At 47.8% G+C, this 20728-nt stretch overlaps 1 protein-coding gene across 1 annotated transcript; it reads left to right on the forward strand.

The window, feature by feature from the left end:
- Positions 1-2556: 2556 nt before the first annotated feature.
- Positions 2557-18275, forward strand: jcada (junctional cadherin 5 associated a; the record flags this gene model as incomplete). Its single annotated transcript, XM_084151694.1, has 5 exons — positions 2557-2954; positions 7950-8130; positions 8352-9235; positions 9408-13723; positions 14467-18275. The coding sequence occupies 5 exons, from the start codon at positions 2557-2559 to the stop codon at positions 14499-14501; spliced, it is 5814 nt and encodes a 1937-aa protein (XP_084007820.1). The 3' UTR covers positions 14502-18275.
- Between the last annotated feature and the right edge of the window lie 2453 nt (positions 18276-20728).

The following is a 20728-nucleotide window of genomic DNA, read 5'->3' on the forward strand; positions in this document are numbered from 1 at the left end:
ATGGCTCTAGCAGACCTGCCAAGGCGAGGTCAAGGGGACTTTTCTGCTTGCATTTACATAACAATGGCTAACTGTGAACTTTAACACTGTCTCACAAAGCAACAGTCTTGAATAATGCAGGTTGTTGATTCTGCTCGCCACAAGTCTTTAGTGTCCTGATATAACACTAGAGCTAACATGAACATAAAACACTGGTGGCCCACTGGCGTGGGGGTAAGTCTCATTGGAAAAGCACCATGTAGGGAATAGGGTGCTATTTGGGTCACTGACTCTTTGTGTAGACCAGGGTCCAGGATGGTGTATCGCTTCACTTGTTGCTGCTAGAAATGGGAGAAATGTCACAGGACAACGCTATCCTAGGTTGACTGAACTGTTGAACTTTTAGCACAGATGGAATGGGGTTTGCAATTAAAATGTGGTATGCACATGTTGTCACATCTGGCATGGCTTGGATACATTTGGCGTTTAGGCCTAGCTAATTGAGACTTTGCATCATTTTGGGTTTAAGATTGTGAAAACAAGTTTGCAGTTTAATCTGAGTTTGGCAGAGAGTTAATTCATCAGTAATCAAATCCAGTATTTTGTTTGTGCAATGTTCACAAATACCTACTCTTACAGAAATGTGCCTGCCCGTGAAAGAATACTCCACCAAAATGCAGTTGGCAACAGTTAAACACAAAACAGTATCACTGAACCAGAGCCAAGAGTCAATCCCCCAATACTAACAGGTTTAAAGTTTTAAATGAGAAAGATAATCGCATTAGAGGGCTGGTCATACAAAGAGAGAGAGAGCAGTGTTTCACCTAGGTAGTACCACGACTCTAATGCTTAGGTGGTGGAAGGCAGGCAAGGCAACACAGCTATGCAACACAGCTACATGACGTCTCCAATCTGGAACTGCATTCATAAAGCATCTCAGAGTAGCAGTGCTGATTTAGGATCCGTTTTTTAGATCACAATGAATAAGATTAGCCTACATGGGCAGGGGGGACCTAATCCTAGATTAGCACCTGATATGCTTGATTCATACAGCCCCTGGTCTTCATACAAGACTTTATAGAATATTATTTATTGAAAAGCAGTCATTTACTCTAGACAACCACAGGCTCTTCCTCATATCTCTGCTTTAGGTATAAACCCAGAAGGTGTTGGTATAAACTAGGCCAGTGATTCCCAACCTTTTTTGGTTACTGTACCCCGAATCACATTTTGCTCTGTTCGGACCCACAACGTTTCCCCTCATGTGCATTTTACCAGTAGGCCTATGGTTTTATGCATCTTCCCAAGAACCCCCTGTGGATAGCCCAAGTACCCCCAAGGGTACACATACCCCAGGTTGGGAACCACTAAACTAGGCAAACTCTTGTTTGGGATACAGTGACACGGAGACTAGCGTTAGCATCTGTCCAGTGGTACGCTCCTGTAAACATCACTAACAGGTCACTACAATACAGGCAGAGTGTAATCCACTCATATTACCCAGGGGCTTTCAGGCATATGCCCAGGATTCAGTAATATCCTCAGGGCTTTCTGGAGCTGTATGCCTGGCTGGGTGGGTGATTATTATAGCTACGCCCCAGATTAGGATTTGGATGTGGATAGAGGCTGGGACACACACACACATTCCTGTTGGTGCAGGCAAGCTGAATCACACAAGATGAGGGGAGCACCGCTAAGACTGTTACATCAAAAGCCACTGCAACACTGACTACCCTCCCAATCCCAACCGCTGATTTACCAAACATGGGCTAGCCAACCAACTAATGCCTCAGGACTACAGTTCTAAAGGGAATACTGTGCTTTTTACTTCAGGTATTATTACATAGTTATTACATTATATTTATCACTAGCACCGTTATTACTATTATCATTACTATTGATAATAAGGATATTTCGGGTTGATCTGACTAGCTCTGTTGATTTTCCTCTCCCGCTGTCTTAGTACCAGACCTCTGTCTCGGACTGAGAAGGAGAGACTCCTGTTGTGGGGCAGAGAGGAGAGCAGAGAAGGGGAGGAGATGAGAGGACGGGGAAAGAATGGGGAGAGGAGAGGGGCGTCCTGTTGTCGGGCAGAGGAGAGGAGAGGAAAGGAGAGGATAGGAGGAGAGGAGAGGAGAGGAGAGGAGAGGAGAGGAGAGGAGAGGAGAGGAGAGGAGAGGAGAGGAGAGGAGAGGAGAGGAGAGGAGAGGAGAGGAGAGGAGAGGGAGGCAGACAGAGCGGTTGTTTCGTGGTGGAGGGAGCGGAGGCTTTGAAATGGGGGGTTTTGTTCTCGCCTCTCCCCTCCTCTCTTCTCCGTCCAGTCGGGCGGTACTCTAAAGAGTATGATATGGAGACGGAGAGATAATTGTTTTAACAGCACCTTCCCTCTCTCTCTCCTCCCCCCCTCGCTTTTTCTCTATCTCTCTTTCTCTCCTGTTTTCCCAGTGATGGCCAGTCAGCTGTGCAGCTGTGCTCAGGCTCATGTCGCTGCGTCTAGCAACCAGGTCTGAGTGACGCCACCCCCTACCCCCCACCCGCCCCCCTTCCAAAAACAACACCAGCAAAACAAATGCGACCATGTACAGCGTGGAGGACCTGCTTATCTCGCATGGATACAAATTGCCCCAAAACACCGCTACCGCCCCCACTGCAGTCTCCCCCACACCCCCGTCCTCCTACGATAACAAGCGTTACGGCGACCCTTCCTCCTGCCGCCAGGAGATCTTAGAGAGCCGGTCCGGTGGTGGTCACGGAACGGTGAACGGGTATGAGATAGACTCTGCGCCGGGGGTGTATGTGTACGGCAACAACAACAACAGGCAGCCCCAGCCACCAGCCCCAACCAAAGGCAACTCCTCCAGTCACACCGACAATGCATGGAGGGACAGGAACAGCCAACCACAGAGGAGGGAAGCCGACAGCGGTAACCAAGGTGACACCCACTCCTTGGGCGATTCTCTCACGAAAGATAGCGGGTGAGTCCGTGTGTGTGTGTGTGTGTGTCTGCTTAATCTTTTGGAATGCTAGTGTTGTTTTCCATTGTTTTTATCATTGCATGCAATCTTGACATCTCTTGCTTGCATGTTGTTGTTGTTTAATCATACAGTTGGTCTGTTGCAGGGAGCTTGTTTAGCACATAGAGTCATGCAAAGGTGGAATCAGTCAGTATAGGAGTTCTGCATTGGGATGTTGCACCACAGATTCTCTCCCTCTCTCTCTTACCTCCCTAGTTCTCCCATTCCCACTCTCTTTTGATCTTTCCCTCCCTCCCTCCCTCCCTTTCCGGTAAAGCCAGTAGACAGGGAGTCGGGGTAATGTGTTCTGGAGTCTTAATCTGCCACATGGGACAGTTGTGTTGTAAACAGACTAGAACTGCTGCTACTACTGCTGATAGACTCCAGCGCCACCATCCGTCTGAGCATGCCCAGTTCTGCAGACAGATGTCCCAAATGGCAGTCTATTCCTTTATAGTGCACGAAGGAAGTGCACTATACGGGTGATTCTACAGAAGTGGAACAAATTGCAGTCCCATGATGTGTTCTAATTCAATCGAATGCCATAACAAGCATATTGTTCAATTAATATAGTACAAAGTCATTGTTTACACACCTATATCTATTGAGAGGTGGCTGTCCCAAACCTTGACTCCTAAACATCATGTTTGAAAATAAAGCAATTAATGATTAGAGATTTTTTTTACGCTATTATTTCAATAAAACATCTTCAGTTCTTCTATTATTACATTTAAAGATACTGATCTAATTAGTCGTTTTATTTATTTGTAAACATCTTTCTCTAAAAAATGCTGTCCCACCTTTTGATGTCACTACCGAAACACACACATTAAAAGACTAGCATTAATGTGTCTTAAGCCACACCCCTACAAATATCAACAGGTGATGGGATTGCACCCCTCTCCAGCATGGCCACATTGTGAGTAGTTTGTCTGCTAAGCAAGTTGGTAAATCTTCATGTATTTTTAAGAAGTGTCACTACCGAACATCTAATATATCAAGAAATACAGTACCAGTCAAATGTTTGGACACACCTACTCATTCAAGGGTTTTTCTTTATTTTTTACTATTTTCTACATTGTAGAATAATAGTGAAGACATCAGAACTATGAAATAACACATATGGAATCATGTAGTAACCAAAAAGGTGTTCAAAGTAGCCACCCTTTGCCTTGATGACAGCTTTGCACACTCTTGGCATTCTCTCAACCAGCTTCACCTGGAATGCTTCTCCAACAGTCTTGAAGGAGTTCCTACATATGCTGAGCACTTGTTGGCTGCTTTTCCTTCACTCTGCGGTCCAACTCATCCAAAACCATCTCAATTGGGTTGAGGTCAGGTGATTGTGGAGGCCAGGTCATCTGATAGAGCACTCCATCATGCTCCTTCTTGGTCAAATAGCCCTTACACAGCCTGGAGGTGTGTTGGGTCATTGTCCTGTTGAAAAACAAATGATAGTCCCACTAAGCGCAAACCAGATGGGATGGCGTATCGCTGCAGAATGCTGTGGTAGTCATGCTGGTTAAGTGTGCCTTGAATTCTAAATAAATCACAGACAATGTCACCAGCAAAGCACTCCCACACCATCACACCTCCTCCTCCATGCTTCACAGTGGGAACCACACATGCGGAGATCATCCGTTCACCTACTCTGCGTCTCACAAAGACACGGCGGTTGAAACCAAAAATCTCAAATTTGGACTCATTAGACCAAAGGACTAATGTCCATTTCTCGTGTTTCTTGGCCCAAGCAAGTCTCTTCTTATTATTGGTGTCCTTTAGTAGTGGTTTCTTTGCAGCATTTTGACCATGAAGGCCTGATTCACGCAGTCTCCTCTGAACAGTTGATGTTGAGATGTGTCTGTTACTTTAACTCTGTGAAGCACTTATTTGGGCTGCAATCTGAGGTGCAGTTAACTCTAATGAACATATCCTCTGCAGCAGAGGTAACTCTGGGTCTTCCTTTCCTGTGGCAGTCCTCATGAGAGCCAGTTTCATCATAGCGCTTGATGGTTTTTGCGACTGCACTTGAAGAAACTTTCAAAGTTCTTGAAATGTTCCGTATTGACTGACCTTCATGTATTAAAGTAATGATGGACTGTCGTTTCTCTTTGCTTATTTGAGCTGTTCTTGCCATAATATGGACTTGGTCTTTTACCAAATAGGGCTATCTTCTGAATACTCCCCTACCTTGTCACAACGCAACTGATTGGCTCAAATGCATTAAGAAGGAAAGAAATTCCACAAATTAACTTTTAAGAAGGCACACCTGTTAATTGAAATGCATTCCAGGTGACTACCTCATGAAGCTGGTTGAGAGAATGCCAAGAGTTTGCAAAGCTGTCATCAAGGCAAAGAGTGGCTACTTTGAAGAATCTAAAATCTAAAATATATTTTTTATTTGTTTAACACTTTTTTGGTTACTACATGATTCCATATGTGTTATTTCATAGTTTTGATGTCTTCACTATTATTCTACAATGTAGAAAATAGTAAAAATTAAGAAAAACCCTTGAATGAGTAGGTGTGTCCAAACTTTTGACTGGTACTGTAAGTAAAGTAGGTTTTGGGACTAAAATATTTGCTGGGATGTACATCTGTCCAAATGAAAGATAGCCAGCCATATGTTACTTATGTCCAGACCGAAATGGTCCCAACCGAAACAATTGACACCATAGAGATATATAGAGGTCTCATCTTTGTCTCTGTGCCATTGTGGCGTCTGTGACAGCACAGGCAGCACCATTGAGGCTATCTCCATTATAAACTTGCATGCACCATGCTCTACCAACTGAGCTACAGAGGACCACCATGTGGGTAGTGAACAAGTGCACACTTCATGAAAAAGTGTACTGTATTAAGATGCATAGCCAGCAGGGGGTCTCCAACCCTCCAAGAGCCCAAACATTTACATCTATTTGGTCAAAACATAGACGTCTATAATGTACTGTACTGTCATGTACTGTACTGTACTGTAATCTACTGTACTGCAATCTACTGTACTGTAATCTACTGTACTGTACTTTACTCAAGTTTACTTGAGTTTCTTCAATTGAAGAAAGGGCCCAAGGGCCCACCCTCTTGGTCTTGGCTCCTGGATATTACCTTAGTCTTTGGTTTACAAACCATAGGCAACCCAATTTGAAGAAGACAATGCTCTCTGATCATTGGTTGATCTGATCACTCCCAACCCATAGGAATCCCCACCCAGCTTACTTTTAAATGGTGGAAGCCTGAACGGCAATGTCAATGTTTTTCCAACCCCCAATTTGCACCACTTCTGTAGAATGACCGATATAGGGAATTTTACATTTTAGTCATTTAGCAGACGCTCTTATCCAGAGCGACTTACAGTTAGTGAGTGCATACATTTTCATATTGCCATTTGGGATGCATGCAGACAGACGTCTGCCTGTTTAAAACCCAGTAGTAGACTATCGATAGCCCCTCCGTCGCTACACAACCTTCTTTATATAACTCATTTAACATTAATAATGCACGCAGCATTTAAATATGGAGAAGAGATGCTGCCTGCTATTCTTAGTTCAGTTGAGCAGTTATGCAATGGCAAGCTTTCCGGGGGAATGTCCCTTGGTGTTAAAATGTAGGATTTGTACAGAGACACTCTTTCGTCTGTCCTTACGTCTTGTCAGCTTAAGTAGCCTAGTTGCAGTACCAGTGCTGGAGGTTTGTGTATTGTATAGCTCAGTAGATACAGGACGTTCAATATCCTACAGTACATCAGTCATAGAGATCCTATAGCTTCATTCATTCTATATGGAATTCTATGATATCAGTGCCCAATGCCACTCAATTATATACTATTTCAGTAAATGTAGAATTCTTGTTAATTTGCTTTGTTTTTGATGTTTGTTGTTTTTGATATTTGCTTGTAGAACAGTGATTTGACCTTGAATATTACACAATGGTAACATTGATTATATTAGGCAATATAATTCAACCTGCATAACTTACCCTTGCCTCAAGTGCAAACAGTGCATTTGATTAGAAAATGTAAGCATTAAAATCATATGCGTGACACTTTTTACAATGATTGTTGCTGGGGTGTTTTTAGCTTAGTTTTAGAAGGTAAATATGGAATATACCTAATATTTCCACTAGGAGGTGCAGATGCTATCCACTTACGATTGGCTAACTAGGCTATAATATAAGATATAGGATTCAGTGGAACCTACCTAATTCTCACGGCTGACTGCACAGACAGAACATGAAAAAAGCAGATCAGATCATGCATGGAGAATCAGCTTCTCTCAGACTGTAGGGTGCACACATGTCATGTTTGTTTACATGTTCAGTAGGAATATCCAGAAATAGCTGTAGCTAGACCTATATCCTATCCAGGGACTGGGAGTTTGCTTGTAGTATGCTTGTGTATCTCTATTACTGGGCACTCAGCAGCAACCCTTCCATTCTACATTAGCCTTTAGAGATGGGGAGAGACAGACCACTGATGCCTCTACTCCTCTACCAGTAGTGTTCTGACTCCCCCCAGTGGAAGAGGGCCTCAATGACATCTTTGCCGTAGAATTATTCCTAATGTGTCCTGTGTGTGTTCTAGGTTTCTAGGTTCTATTACTGTGTGTGTGTTCTAGGTTCTAATAGTGTGCATTTTAGGTTCTAGGCTCTAATACTGTATTCTGTGTGTTCTAGGATCAAATACTATGTGTTCTAGGTTCTAATAGTGTGTTCTATGTGTTCTGGGTTCTTATACTGTGTGTTCTGTGTATTGTAGGTTCTAATACTGTGTTCTTTGTGTTCTACATTCTAATACTGGGTTATGTGTGTTCTAGTTTCTAATACTGTGGGTTCTATGTGTTCTAGGTTCTAATGCGGTGTTCTGTGTGTTCTAGGTTCTAATACTGTGTTATCTGTGTTCTAAATTCTAATACTGTGTGTTCTAGATTCTAATACTGTGTTGTCTTCTGTGTGTTCTAGGTTCTATGAGGGGCCCAGGGGAGTGTATTCCCAGCCCAGGGGCCACAGAGACGTGTCCTACTGGAGGAGGAGAGGCCAGGACTTCAGTGTTCTCCTGGATTACGCTGACTTCAGAGAGCCTGGAGGAGGGGGAGGCTATAGGAGGACAGAGGGGGTGCAGCAGCAGCCGCAGAGACAGGAGGTGATTTCATTCTGTGATTTGTTTATTTGACCTTTTAAAAGTAATAGTGTAATGATAAATAAAACCATTGAGGATGACAAAAAAAATATCAAAATGCGTGTCCCAAATGGCACCCTATTCCCCATTGGCCCTGGTCAAAAGTAGTGCACCATATAGGGAATAGGTTGTCATTTGAGACCTATACAAAGACTGATTTCCATTGTGGTCCTCTGTCTGTCTAGGTGCCCCCAGAGGATCAGCGCCAGCAGGGTGAGAGGCAGCGTTGGGCAGTCCAGTCCCAGGCCCAGTCCCGCTCCAAGCAGAGAGAGGCAGCGTTGCAGCAGTGGACGATGGCTGCCGTGGAGAGGAAGTGTCAGAGCCTGGGCACGGACGAGTGGCGACCCGCCGTGGTCAGCTTCGCCCGCCAGCTATCAGACAGTCAGGGCGCTAGATGGGCTCAGGCTCAGGAGCAGCAGCAGCTGCAGCAGCGCCACCTCCGGACACCGGATGGCGCTGTGGTTGTAATGGGGCCCAGGAACAAAGGGAAGTCCCAGTCTCTGCCCCGAATGCTGCCGCCGGACAGCCTGCCATACGTGGCCATGTCTGGGTCTGTTGGGTCTGGGCAGGACGTGTACAGGAAGGTCAACGGCCACCCAGGGTCCCATCACGACCCTTACAGCAGATATAACCACAACCAGGCCGGGACAGGGGACAGGGACAGGTGGTCTGAGAACGACAACAGACCCTCCAGTCAGGCTAGTATGGCCAGCCAGCTAAGCCAGGTCAGTCAAGTTAGCCAGGCCTCTCTGGTACCAAAGGCCCGGTTCAGCCGTCCCCTACGGCCTCCGTCCTACGAGGTGCACCAGCAGACCCGGGGGAGTTCTGAGACGCTGTCAGGAGACCCAGCAGCAGCATCAACCCCACAGCCCCAGGCCAGGGACAGAACCCCCCTCCCCCACCCCAGGATGGGTGACCCCAGGCTGGACTATTATACACAGGATGGAGGGTCCGGCACGGATCCTCCGGGTTATATCCCTCCCCCATCATATCCCCCCAAAAGAGCTCCGCTTATGAGAGGGGGCCATGGAGGTCACAGGGGCTATGGAGAGGTCCCAGGGAACTACAGGTAACAATTGTTGTAACTAGCCTACTCATGATTTTATATTGCTTGTTTACTTTGCTTTTGAAGCGCTTTGAGATTCTTTTCTGTTGTAGAGAAGCATCTGCTAAATGATCAAATTAATGTTAATGTAATATACAATGTAGAAGATAAATACATTATCATTTGTTATTATCAGGTACCACCAGGTGTACCAGCAGCAACAGATGCGTGGGACCCCGGACCCCTGGTTCGGTAGCAGACACACCGGTGGAGGAGGGTCCTGGCCGGAGCCTCAGAGAGAGCCCCTCAGAGAGAGGAGCGTGCCCCACCGGAAGCAGCTCTACCCTGGCTACAGCGAGCAGCAGCACCAGCCGGGCTTGGGTCCTGGCATCCAGTATATCCCCTTCAACGACCCACGTGTCCGACAACTTTCTGGGGGAGGAAGCTCGTCTCTAGGTGGCGGAGGTAACTCCATGACGGACACCGACAAGATCCGCCACATCCGTAACTCCACATCCTCCGAGCTTCCCAGTGTCACCGTGTCAGACCACTCGTCTGATGACACTGCCTTACTGTCCCCCGCCTCCACGGGGGCCCTGCCGCCACTCTCCAGCACGTCAGATCCAGCCAGTCCGACAAAGCCGAGGTCTTCTAGCGACTATGACAATAAGAATAACCGGTGGAAGCATCAGCACAGCGATTTGCACAAAGAGACTGACTCACTAGATAACCTCCCAGCAGCAACTGACCAAAACTGTAACAGGTATAATCCCAAAAACAACCCAGGTTGTTTCTCTGCCTTCCAGCCCCCAGCCCCGGCTCCGGCTCCGGCTCCGGCCTCGTCGGTGCGTCACAGCTCCAGCTCAGACCAGGGCTTCTCGGAAACAACCATCACACAGGTGAAGAAGATAGTTCCAGGAGACGCAGGGCTAGACAACAACAACAGAAACTCTAAGAGGAAGTCTCACAGTGAGACCATCTTCTGCCTGGTGTCTGTCCCCATCCACATGCAGCAACAACAAACCAATAAAGACTCAGCCTCCGCAGCAGACCAGAACAATAACGAGAAGATGCCTGCCAATCTGCCAAGTAGTCTGCCAATCGTCAGCGTCTTCGCCACAGAAGACAACCAAAACACTGTGGTCCAATCAGACAACAGCCAAAGCCTCCGTAGCAAGTCGTTATCAGACATGGGTCTCAAACCCCCCTCCCACACCAGCAGCTTCAGCTCTATGAGAAGCACCAGGAAGGGTCCTCTGAGGAAGGAAATAGTAAACGCCTGGTCACTCCAGGCCAGTGCTGACAAGGAGCTGTGCTATGCCGGATCCTGGCCCGGGGACCAGTACAGGAACCAGGAAACCCAGACCAGCTCCCCCGTGGCGGTGAAGGGTCCTGAGGGTACGGGGGGGACATGTCAGCCTCAGATCTCCCCTGGAGGACAGGGGGGGCAGGGGGGGCAGGAGCCAGGCCACCTGGCCTCAGACACAACCACAGAGAGCGGCGTGAGTACCGACTGCAGCTCCGTGTCCGCCTCCTACGGCGTGGGCTACCCCATGAAAGGCCAGAAGAACCTCCACCCCTCCAGCAACAGCGCCTTCTCCCGCCTCAGTATCAGCCCAGCCCAGCCCCTGTCACTTCCATCACTCCCACCCCAGCCTCCACCCTCTGGATCTGTGGAGGAGAGAGACCAACAGACCTCCACATCCAGGAAGACTGGTGCTACTAACACCATCTCCAACACCACTACCAAACCCCCAGATGATATCAACGCTAACAGCCAGGGCCAGGTGGCGTTTGGTCAGTTCCTGCTGAAACCAGTGAGCCGGCGGCCGTGGGACGCCATTGAGGAGCTGGAATGTTTCAACAAGGCTGCAGGTGTAGAACTAGACCAGGTCCAGAAGAAACAGAAGGTTCAGCCCAGGAGACCCAGTGTGGACCAGTGTATAGACGACCTGGACGAGGTGTACAGGAACATCATGGAGCTGAGCGGAGAAGACACACAACATCAACAACAACATCAGCACATAGTCCCTCCCCCTCTTGACTCTGAGAGGGAGACAGTTAGCCTTCCAGACCAGCGCCTGAATAACAAACCCAACAACAATATCCATAGCATCAGGCCCAGACTAGACAGCTGGGGCCCTGGTTCCTCTATAGACCCAGAATATAGGGAGGTGAGGAGTGCCTTCTCCAGGCCCCAGCCCCAGAACAGGACTAGCATCCCCAGACCGCTGAGAGAGGACCTGGTGCCCACTGCCACCCTAGCAGAGCCCACTGGCTTCAGAGACTACAAAACCCACAATGAACAAGGTGACCCCAGGGAAACGTATGACCCCAGGCTGACCTACAGGCAGGAGCAGGATGTCGCCAAGGACTCTCTACTGAGGGACGTGGGGCTCACCGTCTACACTGAGGCCCCTGGGGGCCCTGGAGTGCAGGACCAACACTGTGGCCCCCCATTCACACCGCTCACATCGTTAGACCACGAGGAACTATGTCAGAACATACAGCTATCATGGGAGAGCAGAGAGAAACCATCTCTAGCCAAGAACAGCCAGGTTGAGGTTGCGCACATCCGTGAGGGCAGTAATAAGGATGAGCTGGGCCCCACTAAAGTAGTGGAGGAGGAGAGGAAGGTAAAGACGGATAACGTGCCCGTCGTGCCACCCAGATTTAGAGGCCATGAGCCCAATCTGAACATCCGCAGGGCCCTGAGTGAGAATAGCAGGTCGCCCAGATGTGAAGGGTCACGGGGGTCGCCACGACCCGGCAGGCTGACCTGGGAGGCAGCGCTCGCCTTCAAGGATGGCGACTACAGATACAGCGTCAGCTCCGATTATCTGAGTTGGCGTAACGAGGCTACGTTGGCAGATAGACACCTGGAGACCCTGCTGATCAAGGAGAAGGCGAACACCATGCCCACAGAGGACCTGAGTAATCTATATGAGGTGAAGTGTGCCAAGGAGATCCCTGAGAACGAGACGATGGAGCAGAGAGCAGCCAGGATACTGGGGATAGACGTAGCCCCGGATTCACTGCAGGGCCGGGGCCAGGAGAGAGAGGAGGAGGAGAGAGAGGAGGAGTCACTGCAGGGGGTGGTGGAGAAGAGAGAGGAGGAGGAGGACAGGCAGGAGCACAGAGAGGAGGAGGGAGAAACTGGCATAGGTGAAACACAGGAGCACAGGCCTTACAGAGAGCAACAGAACAAACACGACACAAAGACTGGGGGAGAGACCCCGGAACCCCGTCCAGAAGGAGCACAGGCTGTGGAATCACTGGGCCTGGTCGAACACAAAGACAGAGACAGGGAGACACAGCATGTGAGAAGACAGTACGAGCAAGTGATGGAGGTAGAGGTATCCATTTTGACCTTGGGAGAGGAGACTGGAGGAGGACCCAGTAAGGATGACAGCCTATCAGTATATGAAGAAAGACATGCTGGAGGAGGTGGAGAGAGCCAGAGCCACCCCTCCATGGTGCTGGAGCTACCTGAGTTCCCTCCCAGTAGCCTGCCCCTGTCTCTGCCCATGACCCGAGACAAGGAGCTGGCCCTTAGCGTGCTGAGTTTGGGAGGTGGTGGGGAGAGGAAGGGACACAGTAGTGATGGTGCCTCCCCCAGGCTCTCCTCGTCCCCCTCCTCCATATCACCTGGCTGCACAGAGAGCATGACCCACATGGATGAGGTGTTCTCAGTCTCCTGCATCTGTGTCAGGAGTTTAGGAGAGGCAGAACCAGAACAAGAGACAGAGGTAGTGGTAGAGGCAGAACCAGAACAAGAGACAGAGGTAGTGGTAGAGGCAGAACCAGAACAAGAGACAGAGGTAGTGGTAGAGGCAGAACCAGAACAAGAGACAGAGGTAGTGGTAGAGGCAGAACCAGAACAAGAGACAGAGGTAGTGGTAGAGGCAGAACCAGAACAAGAGACAGAGGTAGTGGTAGAGGCAGAACCAGAACAAGAGACAGAGGTAGTGGTAGAGGCAGAACCAGAACAAGAGACAGAGGTAGTGGTAGAGGCAGAACCAGAACAAGAGACAGAGGTAGTGGTAGAGGCAGAACCAGAACAAGAGACAGAGGTAGTGGTAGAGGCAGAACCAGAACAAGAGACAGAGGTAGTGGTAGAGGCAGAACCAGAGAATGATGTAAACCCAGAGGAAGGGATGAGGCAGGCAGAGGAGAAGAGAGAGAGGGCGGAAATGGAGGAGTTGAGGATAGAGATGGAGAAGAAAGAGCAAGAGATGATAAGAGAGGTGGAGACAAGAGAGGGGGAGGAGGAGGTGATAGAGTCAGATGAGAAAAGAGAGGAGCAGGAGGAGGAGAGTAAAAAGCCAGATGTCCAACAGGCGGTTAGGCCAGAGCCGGTCTCCAGACCTATGAAACCTCCTCTCCTCCCCAAGCCCATCCCTAAAGCTCGTAGCGGCACGGTGGCCAAGAGAGAGATCACCCTCCCCCAGAGCTTCAGTGTGTCTTCCTGTGGCTCCTCTACCACCCTAGAGGACGACGAGCTGCTCTCAGGTACAGTAGGAACATGGACACACATACATGCCTTAAATAATAACTATTTCATAACACTTTTCATACTACAGTTTAAAGTGCTTTAAACGCATAAAATAAATGCTTGAAAATCACAATCTAATTGTACAAGGGAGTTTGGTTTTGGCATGTGTGCCACAAGAGGGAGCTATTATCCTAGCAAATGAGTGATAGCAGTTGCATTTAGAATTAAATGTATTACATTCTAAAGATGAATACTGCTGGAAAACACACTAAGAACATTCTCAGATAAACTAGTAGGGATGCAACCTTTGCTCTGGTTGGTTTAGTGGCAGTTTGACTTAAGTGGACAATAGGGTGTTTTTATATCAGAACTCTGAGAGAACCGGCCATAAAACCACTCCAGAAACGAGCTGTTATCCCAGCTGTATGATATAACTGTTTACTGGGTTGGTTTTTTCAGGAAGGACAAGCCAAACCATTGTGTGTGTGTGAACTGGGAGTCCACAAAGACCACTGTGACTCACTGAAACACATTGTTTTAGATAAGATGGATTTTCCTAGCCTGGTCTCAGATCTGTTTATGTTCTTGCCAGTTTGGCATTGCAATGAGTGACCAAGAGTTGGCATGATAGCACACAGACTGGCACCCAGACTAGGATTTCCCAGTGTTCTCATTACTGTGTATGAATGAACTTTTAGCTAATGGAATCATCATCATGAATCTCTGGATTGTGATTGGTGTCCTTTCTTTTTCTCCTCAGACTCCTATGATCCTAGTCGAGTGGAGCGAGTGTAACCTCTGACCTCTATCAATACCTTCGACATCTGGGAATTGGCTTTGGTCACCGCTCCATCCGCCCATCCATCCGTCAACTTTTCAGTCAATGCCTTTGTGTGTGTCCCAAATAGCAACCTATTCCCTATATAGTGTACTTCTTTTGACCAGAGATCTATGGGCCCTGGCCAAAAGTAGTGCACTATATAGGGAATAAGGACGCAAACGTCATCTCACCCCATGACCCCCCCAAGCACTGTGCCCCCTTTTCACCAATACAAGCATTGTTTACGCAACAGCAACAGCCTATAATATGTCTGTCTGACTCTGTCCTGGTGCTCCAATGGCCTCTCGACTGCCAAACAAGAGAACTACCTGGACCCATCAGCCCTCTGGCCTTCAGATTTGTTGTTGTTGTTGTACTTTTAACCCCTTTTTCGTGATATCCAATTGGTAGCTACAGTCTTGTCCCATCGCTGCAACTCCCGTACAGACTCAGGAGAGGCGAAGGTCGAGAGCCATGCGTCCTCCGAAACACGACCCTGCCTAGCCGCGCTGCTCGCTTAACAAGGAAGCCAGCTGCACCAATGTGTCGGAGGAAACACTGTATAACTGGTGACTGTGTCAGCGTGCATGCGCCCGCCCAGCCACAGGAGTCGCTAGAGTGCGATGGGACAAGGACATCCCCGCCGGCCAAACCCTCCTCTAACCCGGATGACGCTGGGCCAATTGTGCGCCGCCTCATGGGTCTCCCGGTCGCGGCCGGGATCGAACCCGGATCTGTAGTGACGCCTCTAGCACTGCGATGCAGTGCATTAGACCACTGCGCGACTCGGGAGGCCCTAGGCCTTCATACTTTTACTCACCCTCCTCTTCCTCCTCTTCACCATCTTCCTCTCCTTCCAGACGCTTCTAGTCATTAGTGCACTAAATTTGACTAGGGCCCTTATGGCTCTGGTAAAAAGTAGTACACTGTATAGTAAACAGGCTGCCATATAGGACGCAGCCTGGGTTTTCTTGGAATTGCATGTCTGTCATCAACTGTCTCCCAAATCCCAATACAACAGCACTGTGGTTCCTTCCTAGAGGCCTGATGTTGGGAAATGAATGTAAAGAAGTGCTTCTGCTTTTCAAACAAACAGTTACTATGAAATGAAACCACAAAAAGACAAACGTCTCGCATTACAATCAGTGTTACCTACGCACACCAAATATAAATAATAATTATAGAGGTTTAAGGTTTTATTCCAACATACTTTTGTGAGGTTTGTTGCTGAACTGTATATTTTCTTACCTGTGTTGAGAACTTATATGTCGAAGAAGAATCTGATTTTGAAAGCTATACTCTTGAGATGTTATTATCAATAGATACATCTTGCCTGTTATTATGTGTGTGGCTTGGCCAAGAATGTAATTCTATGTTTGGCTGGATCAGATTGAGAATAGCCTGGTCCCAGATTAGTTTTTGCTGTCCTGCCAACTCCTATGGTCATTGGCGTGACAGTTGGCATGACAGCACAAACAGATCTGGGATCAGGCTAGATATAAAACACTGTGGTGTTTGACTATAGTGTCACTCAGAGCAATACTGTTGTTGCACAGGGCTTCTCTTGGGGCTGCTTTGAGAGAGCAGCCGAGAGCCTGTGTACTGTCAGTCCCAATCCCAAACCGCCCCCGAGACCCTACGGTCTTTGAGATAGGGCCTAAGACATTGATCTCATTACAAATCCTTGTGTTAAATCTGTACCATTTGGTACCAAGAGCACCAGGGGTTGCACTGTTAACTAACGTCACTGGTCCTGTGTCAACTGTCTGTGTGTTGCTGGTGGTTCACCATTGGAGGTGTTCCTCAGGGGTGAATGCGAGGACCGTTTCGTTTCATTTTTAGTGCCATCCCCCAACATGACTGTGCCATGGTGTATCCAGACTATTTCAGGTTGTGTCAAGAATGTGTCAGGGTGGTGTGTGAGGGGTCAGATTTTGTTCTTTCAGCATCAGCAATCGCAGCAGCATTTCATTTCACAAAATGTATTTATTTTTGTTAATCAATCCTCATACTGTACAAAAAAAATAAGTATATTTTAAGTATATTTTAAAATGTAAAAGAGGTTTATATTTAACCGTGCAATTTCATTTGCTCACATAAGTCCATTTTTGAGATATCACGTGAATATATCAAATTTTTTCAAAAGTGCTTTTTTGCAAGGAATAATAGATAGACATAACGATCTCAGTGTGCCTTGTATACACTTCTGTTTCTGTGGATTAGTGTGCGTCCCAAATAGCACCCTATGCCTAATATAGTGCACTACTTTTGACCAGAGCCCTATTGACCCTAGTCAAAATTAGTGGACTATATAGGGCAGGGGTACTCAACTCTTACCCTATGAGGTCAGGAGCTGGCTGGTTTTCTGTTCTACCTGATAATTAATTGCACACACCTGGTGTCCCAGGTCTAAATCAGTCCCTGATTAGAGGGGAACAATGAAAAAATGCAGCCGAACTGGCTTCGAGGTCCAGAGTTGAGTTTGAGGGATATAGGGTATATGGTGCCATTTGGGACATAGCCAATGTTTATTTGTGTTTAACACATACAGTATGTGTACTTTAATAAGTAAGCACATTTTCTTATTTCAACCGGACATGTTGTAATTCATCGTTAATTGTATATGGATAAGACCATTCTTTGTGTTATTTTGGCAATAATAATGAAATATATGTTATGGAAATCAAAACTATATCTTTGAAACAACTATTCTGATATATAAAATGTTAATTCATTAACCTGCTACATGTAAACGTTCAACATATCAAACGCCTTGTAAGCTGGCAAAGCATAGCAATTTGTGTATTTACATGCTCTTCACTAAAGAGTTAACTAATTGTTATACACCTTGATGTTATTGCTCAAATAACTGACTTGCATATCACATTAGACTATATGCAAGGCAGTGTACGTCATCAACCAGTACTGGTTGAAAGATCTAGGCCAAGTTCTGAACCAAAACAGTTTTCCATGTATAAAGACTTCAATATATAATATTTTTGCCCGTTTGCTACAAACATACTGCTATTATCTTTACCCCTTGATTGAACTTACGTGGTATGGATGGAGGTTGCGTGATCTGGTTCAAGACATGCATAAGCAGGAAGTCAGTTTGAGCTTTGAGTTTGTAATACTGTAGTCCTGATATCAAGCACAGGATAATGTTGACACCATAGAATAAGAATGATTCAAATTCTAAGTATGATTCTACTTCTAATCATTGGAATTCTATGGTTGACCCTACCAACACTCTGCCGTGGAACTCTAGGCTAGGTTCCAGGTGGACTATCATTATATGGTCATTCTCATAGACCTTTTGTACTGCAAGCTATTTGTAACATAGATACTATCGTTGCATATCTTGCTGTGATGTTTTCTATTTTCATACAAAGTCTGTACAGCTTTTTTTGTATGCGCATACAGGCAGCCATTTTCTTTTTGTTATTGCATGATATACGTAAGAAGGTGTTACGAAGAGAAAGGTATTTGCATATAATCGCATTTGGTACTATAGTCTACCCAATAAGCAGCTGTTATATTTCATATAATGCATATTTTATTTCCAAAAATGTACATCAAGTATTTAAAATGAAAGCAAGGTATTTTTTTTTGTATTGTAAAAAGGGAACTCTGTTTTTGGAGCCACATGTTTGTCTGTATTCATGATATGATCATTTAAAAATGAGCATACATACAGTCAGTGTGCTAGTGTTGTATAACATTGCAGATTATTCATAAATAAACTCTTTGCATGTAAGCTATGCCTCAGTTTTTTTAATATTATCACTTTGGATAAATATTTATATGTGCAGTCTATTTGGTTTCAGTGCAAAGAGACATTCTGTGAATCATAAAGATGTACGGTTGAAGTCGGAAGTTTACATACACCTTAGCCAAATACATTTAAACTCAGTTTTTCACAATTCTTGACATTTAATCCTAGTAAAAATTCCCTGTTTTAGGTCAGTTAGGATCACCACTTTATTTTAAGAATGTGAAATGTCAGAATAATAGTAGAGAGAATTATTTATTTCAGCTTTTATTTATTTCATCACATTCCCAGTGGGTCAGAAGTTTACATACACTCAATTAGTATTTGGTAGCATTGCCTTTACATTGTTTAACTTTGGTCAAACGTTTCGGGTAGCCTTCTACAAGCTTCCTACAATAAGTTTGTCACGATCGTTTAAAGATTGGTCGAACCAAGGCGCAGCGTGATAAGCGTACATTTTTATTACAACTGTGCAAACACGACAAAACAACAAACAAACGATACGTGAAGTCTTAAGGTACACACAACAAACCTATACGGAACAAGATCCCACAACTAACAGGTGCCAAAAGGCTACCTAAGTATGGTCCCCAATCAGAGACAACGAGCGACAGCTGCCTCTGATTGGGAACCACCCCGGCCAACATAGAAATAGACATACCAGATACTACACCATAGAAACAACACAACACGGAATATACACACCCTGACTCAACAAATAAACGTCCCCTGAGTCAGGGCGTGACAGTACCCCCCCCCCCCAAAGGTGCAGACTCCGACCGCGCCACAGAAACATAACAGGGTAGGGGCCGGGTGGGCATTCCGCCTCGGAGGCGGATCCGGCTCCGGGCGTGACCACCACTTTCTCTCCACCTCCCTGTTGCGCCCCTGGTTTGGTCTGGACCTCGGCGCGCTGCTTCCCCTCTCATTCCTCCCACGAAGTACCAAGCCCTGTCTGGACCCTGGTGTGGGAGACCCCGAACCTGGAGAGGGGCTGACGTCTGGGTCTGGACTGGAACCGCTGACTGGAGCTGGACCCGACGACGGTGGATCGAACTGCACAGGCTCCGGACTGGAGCCGCTGACCGGAGCTGGACTAGGCACCGGTGGAGCGGATTGCTCTGACTCCGGAGTGGAGCAGCTGACCGGTGGTCCGGCACCGGTGGGACAGGCACGGGCCGTGCCGGACTGGACACACGCACCACTGGCTTGGTGCGAGGAGCAGGAACAGGCCGGACCGGGCTGGCGACGCGCACCACTGGCTTGGTGCGAGGGGCAGGAACAGGCCGGGCCGGGCTGGCGACGCGCACCACTGACTTGGTGCGAGGGACAGGAACAGGCCGGACCGGGCTGGCGACGCGCACCACTGGCTTGGTGCGAGGGACAGGAACAGGCCGGACCGGGCTGGCGACGCGCACCACTGGCTTGGTGCGAGGGGCAGGAACAGGCCGGGCTGGCGATGCGCACCACTGGCTTGGTGCGAGGGGCAGGAACAGGCCGGGCCGGGCTGGCGACGCACACCACTGGCTTGGTGCGAGGGACAGGAACAGGCCGGACCGGGCTGGCGACGCGCACCACTGGCTTGGTGCGAGGGACAGGAACAGGCCGGACCGGGCTGGCGACGCGCACCACTGGCTTGGTGCGGAGAGCAGGAACGGGCCGTACCGGACTGTGGAGGCAGACTGGAGGTCTGGAGCGGAGAGCTGACACAACCCGTCCTGGCTGGATGCCTACTTCCACACAATATGTGTGAGGCATTAGCACAGGACGTACGGGGCTGTGCATGCGTACTGGCGATACAGTACGTAGCACCGGCACAGGATATACGGGACCGAGGAGGCGTACTGGAGACCACGAGCATTGAGCCGGCACACCCCGTCCTGGCTGAATGCCCATCTTCGCACGACACGTGCGTGGTGCTAGCACAGGACGTACAGGACTGTGCCGGAACACTCGCGGCACAGTACGTAGCTCCGCATAACACGGAGCCTGCCCAGTCACACGCTTCCTTGCATGAGTACGGGGAGTTGGCTCTGCTCTAACACTAGGCTCCGCCAACCACCCTTTTAGCCCCCCCAAAAATTTTTTATTGGGGCTGTCTCTCGGGCTTCCTCCTCGGCCGGGCACCTTCTGCGTTGCCGCTGCTCCTCTCTATAGCATGCCTCCACTGTCTCCTCCCAAGGACGGCGATCCATTCCGGCCTGAATCTCCTCCCAAGTCCAGGATCCCTTCCCGTCCAGGATCTCCTCCCAGGTCCAGGCTGTCTGCTCCTGGACACGCTGCTTGGTCCTCATTTGGTGGGATCTTCTGTCACGATCGTTTAAAGATTGGTCGAACCAAGGCGCAGCGTGATAAGCGTACATGTTTATTACAACTGTTCAAACATGACAAAACAACAAACAAACGATACGTGAAGTCTTAAGGTACACA

The sequence above is a fragment of the Coregonus lavaretus genome (assembly GCF_964263955.1).
Source record: "Coregonus lavaretus genome assembly, chromosome: 34".
Lineage (NCBI taxonomy): Eukaryota > Metazoa > Chordata > Actinopteri > Salmoniformes > Salmonidae > Coregonus > Coregonus lavaretus.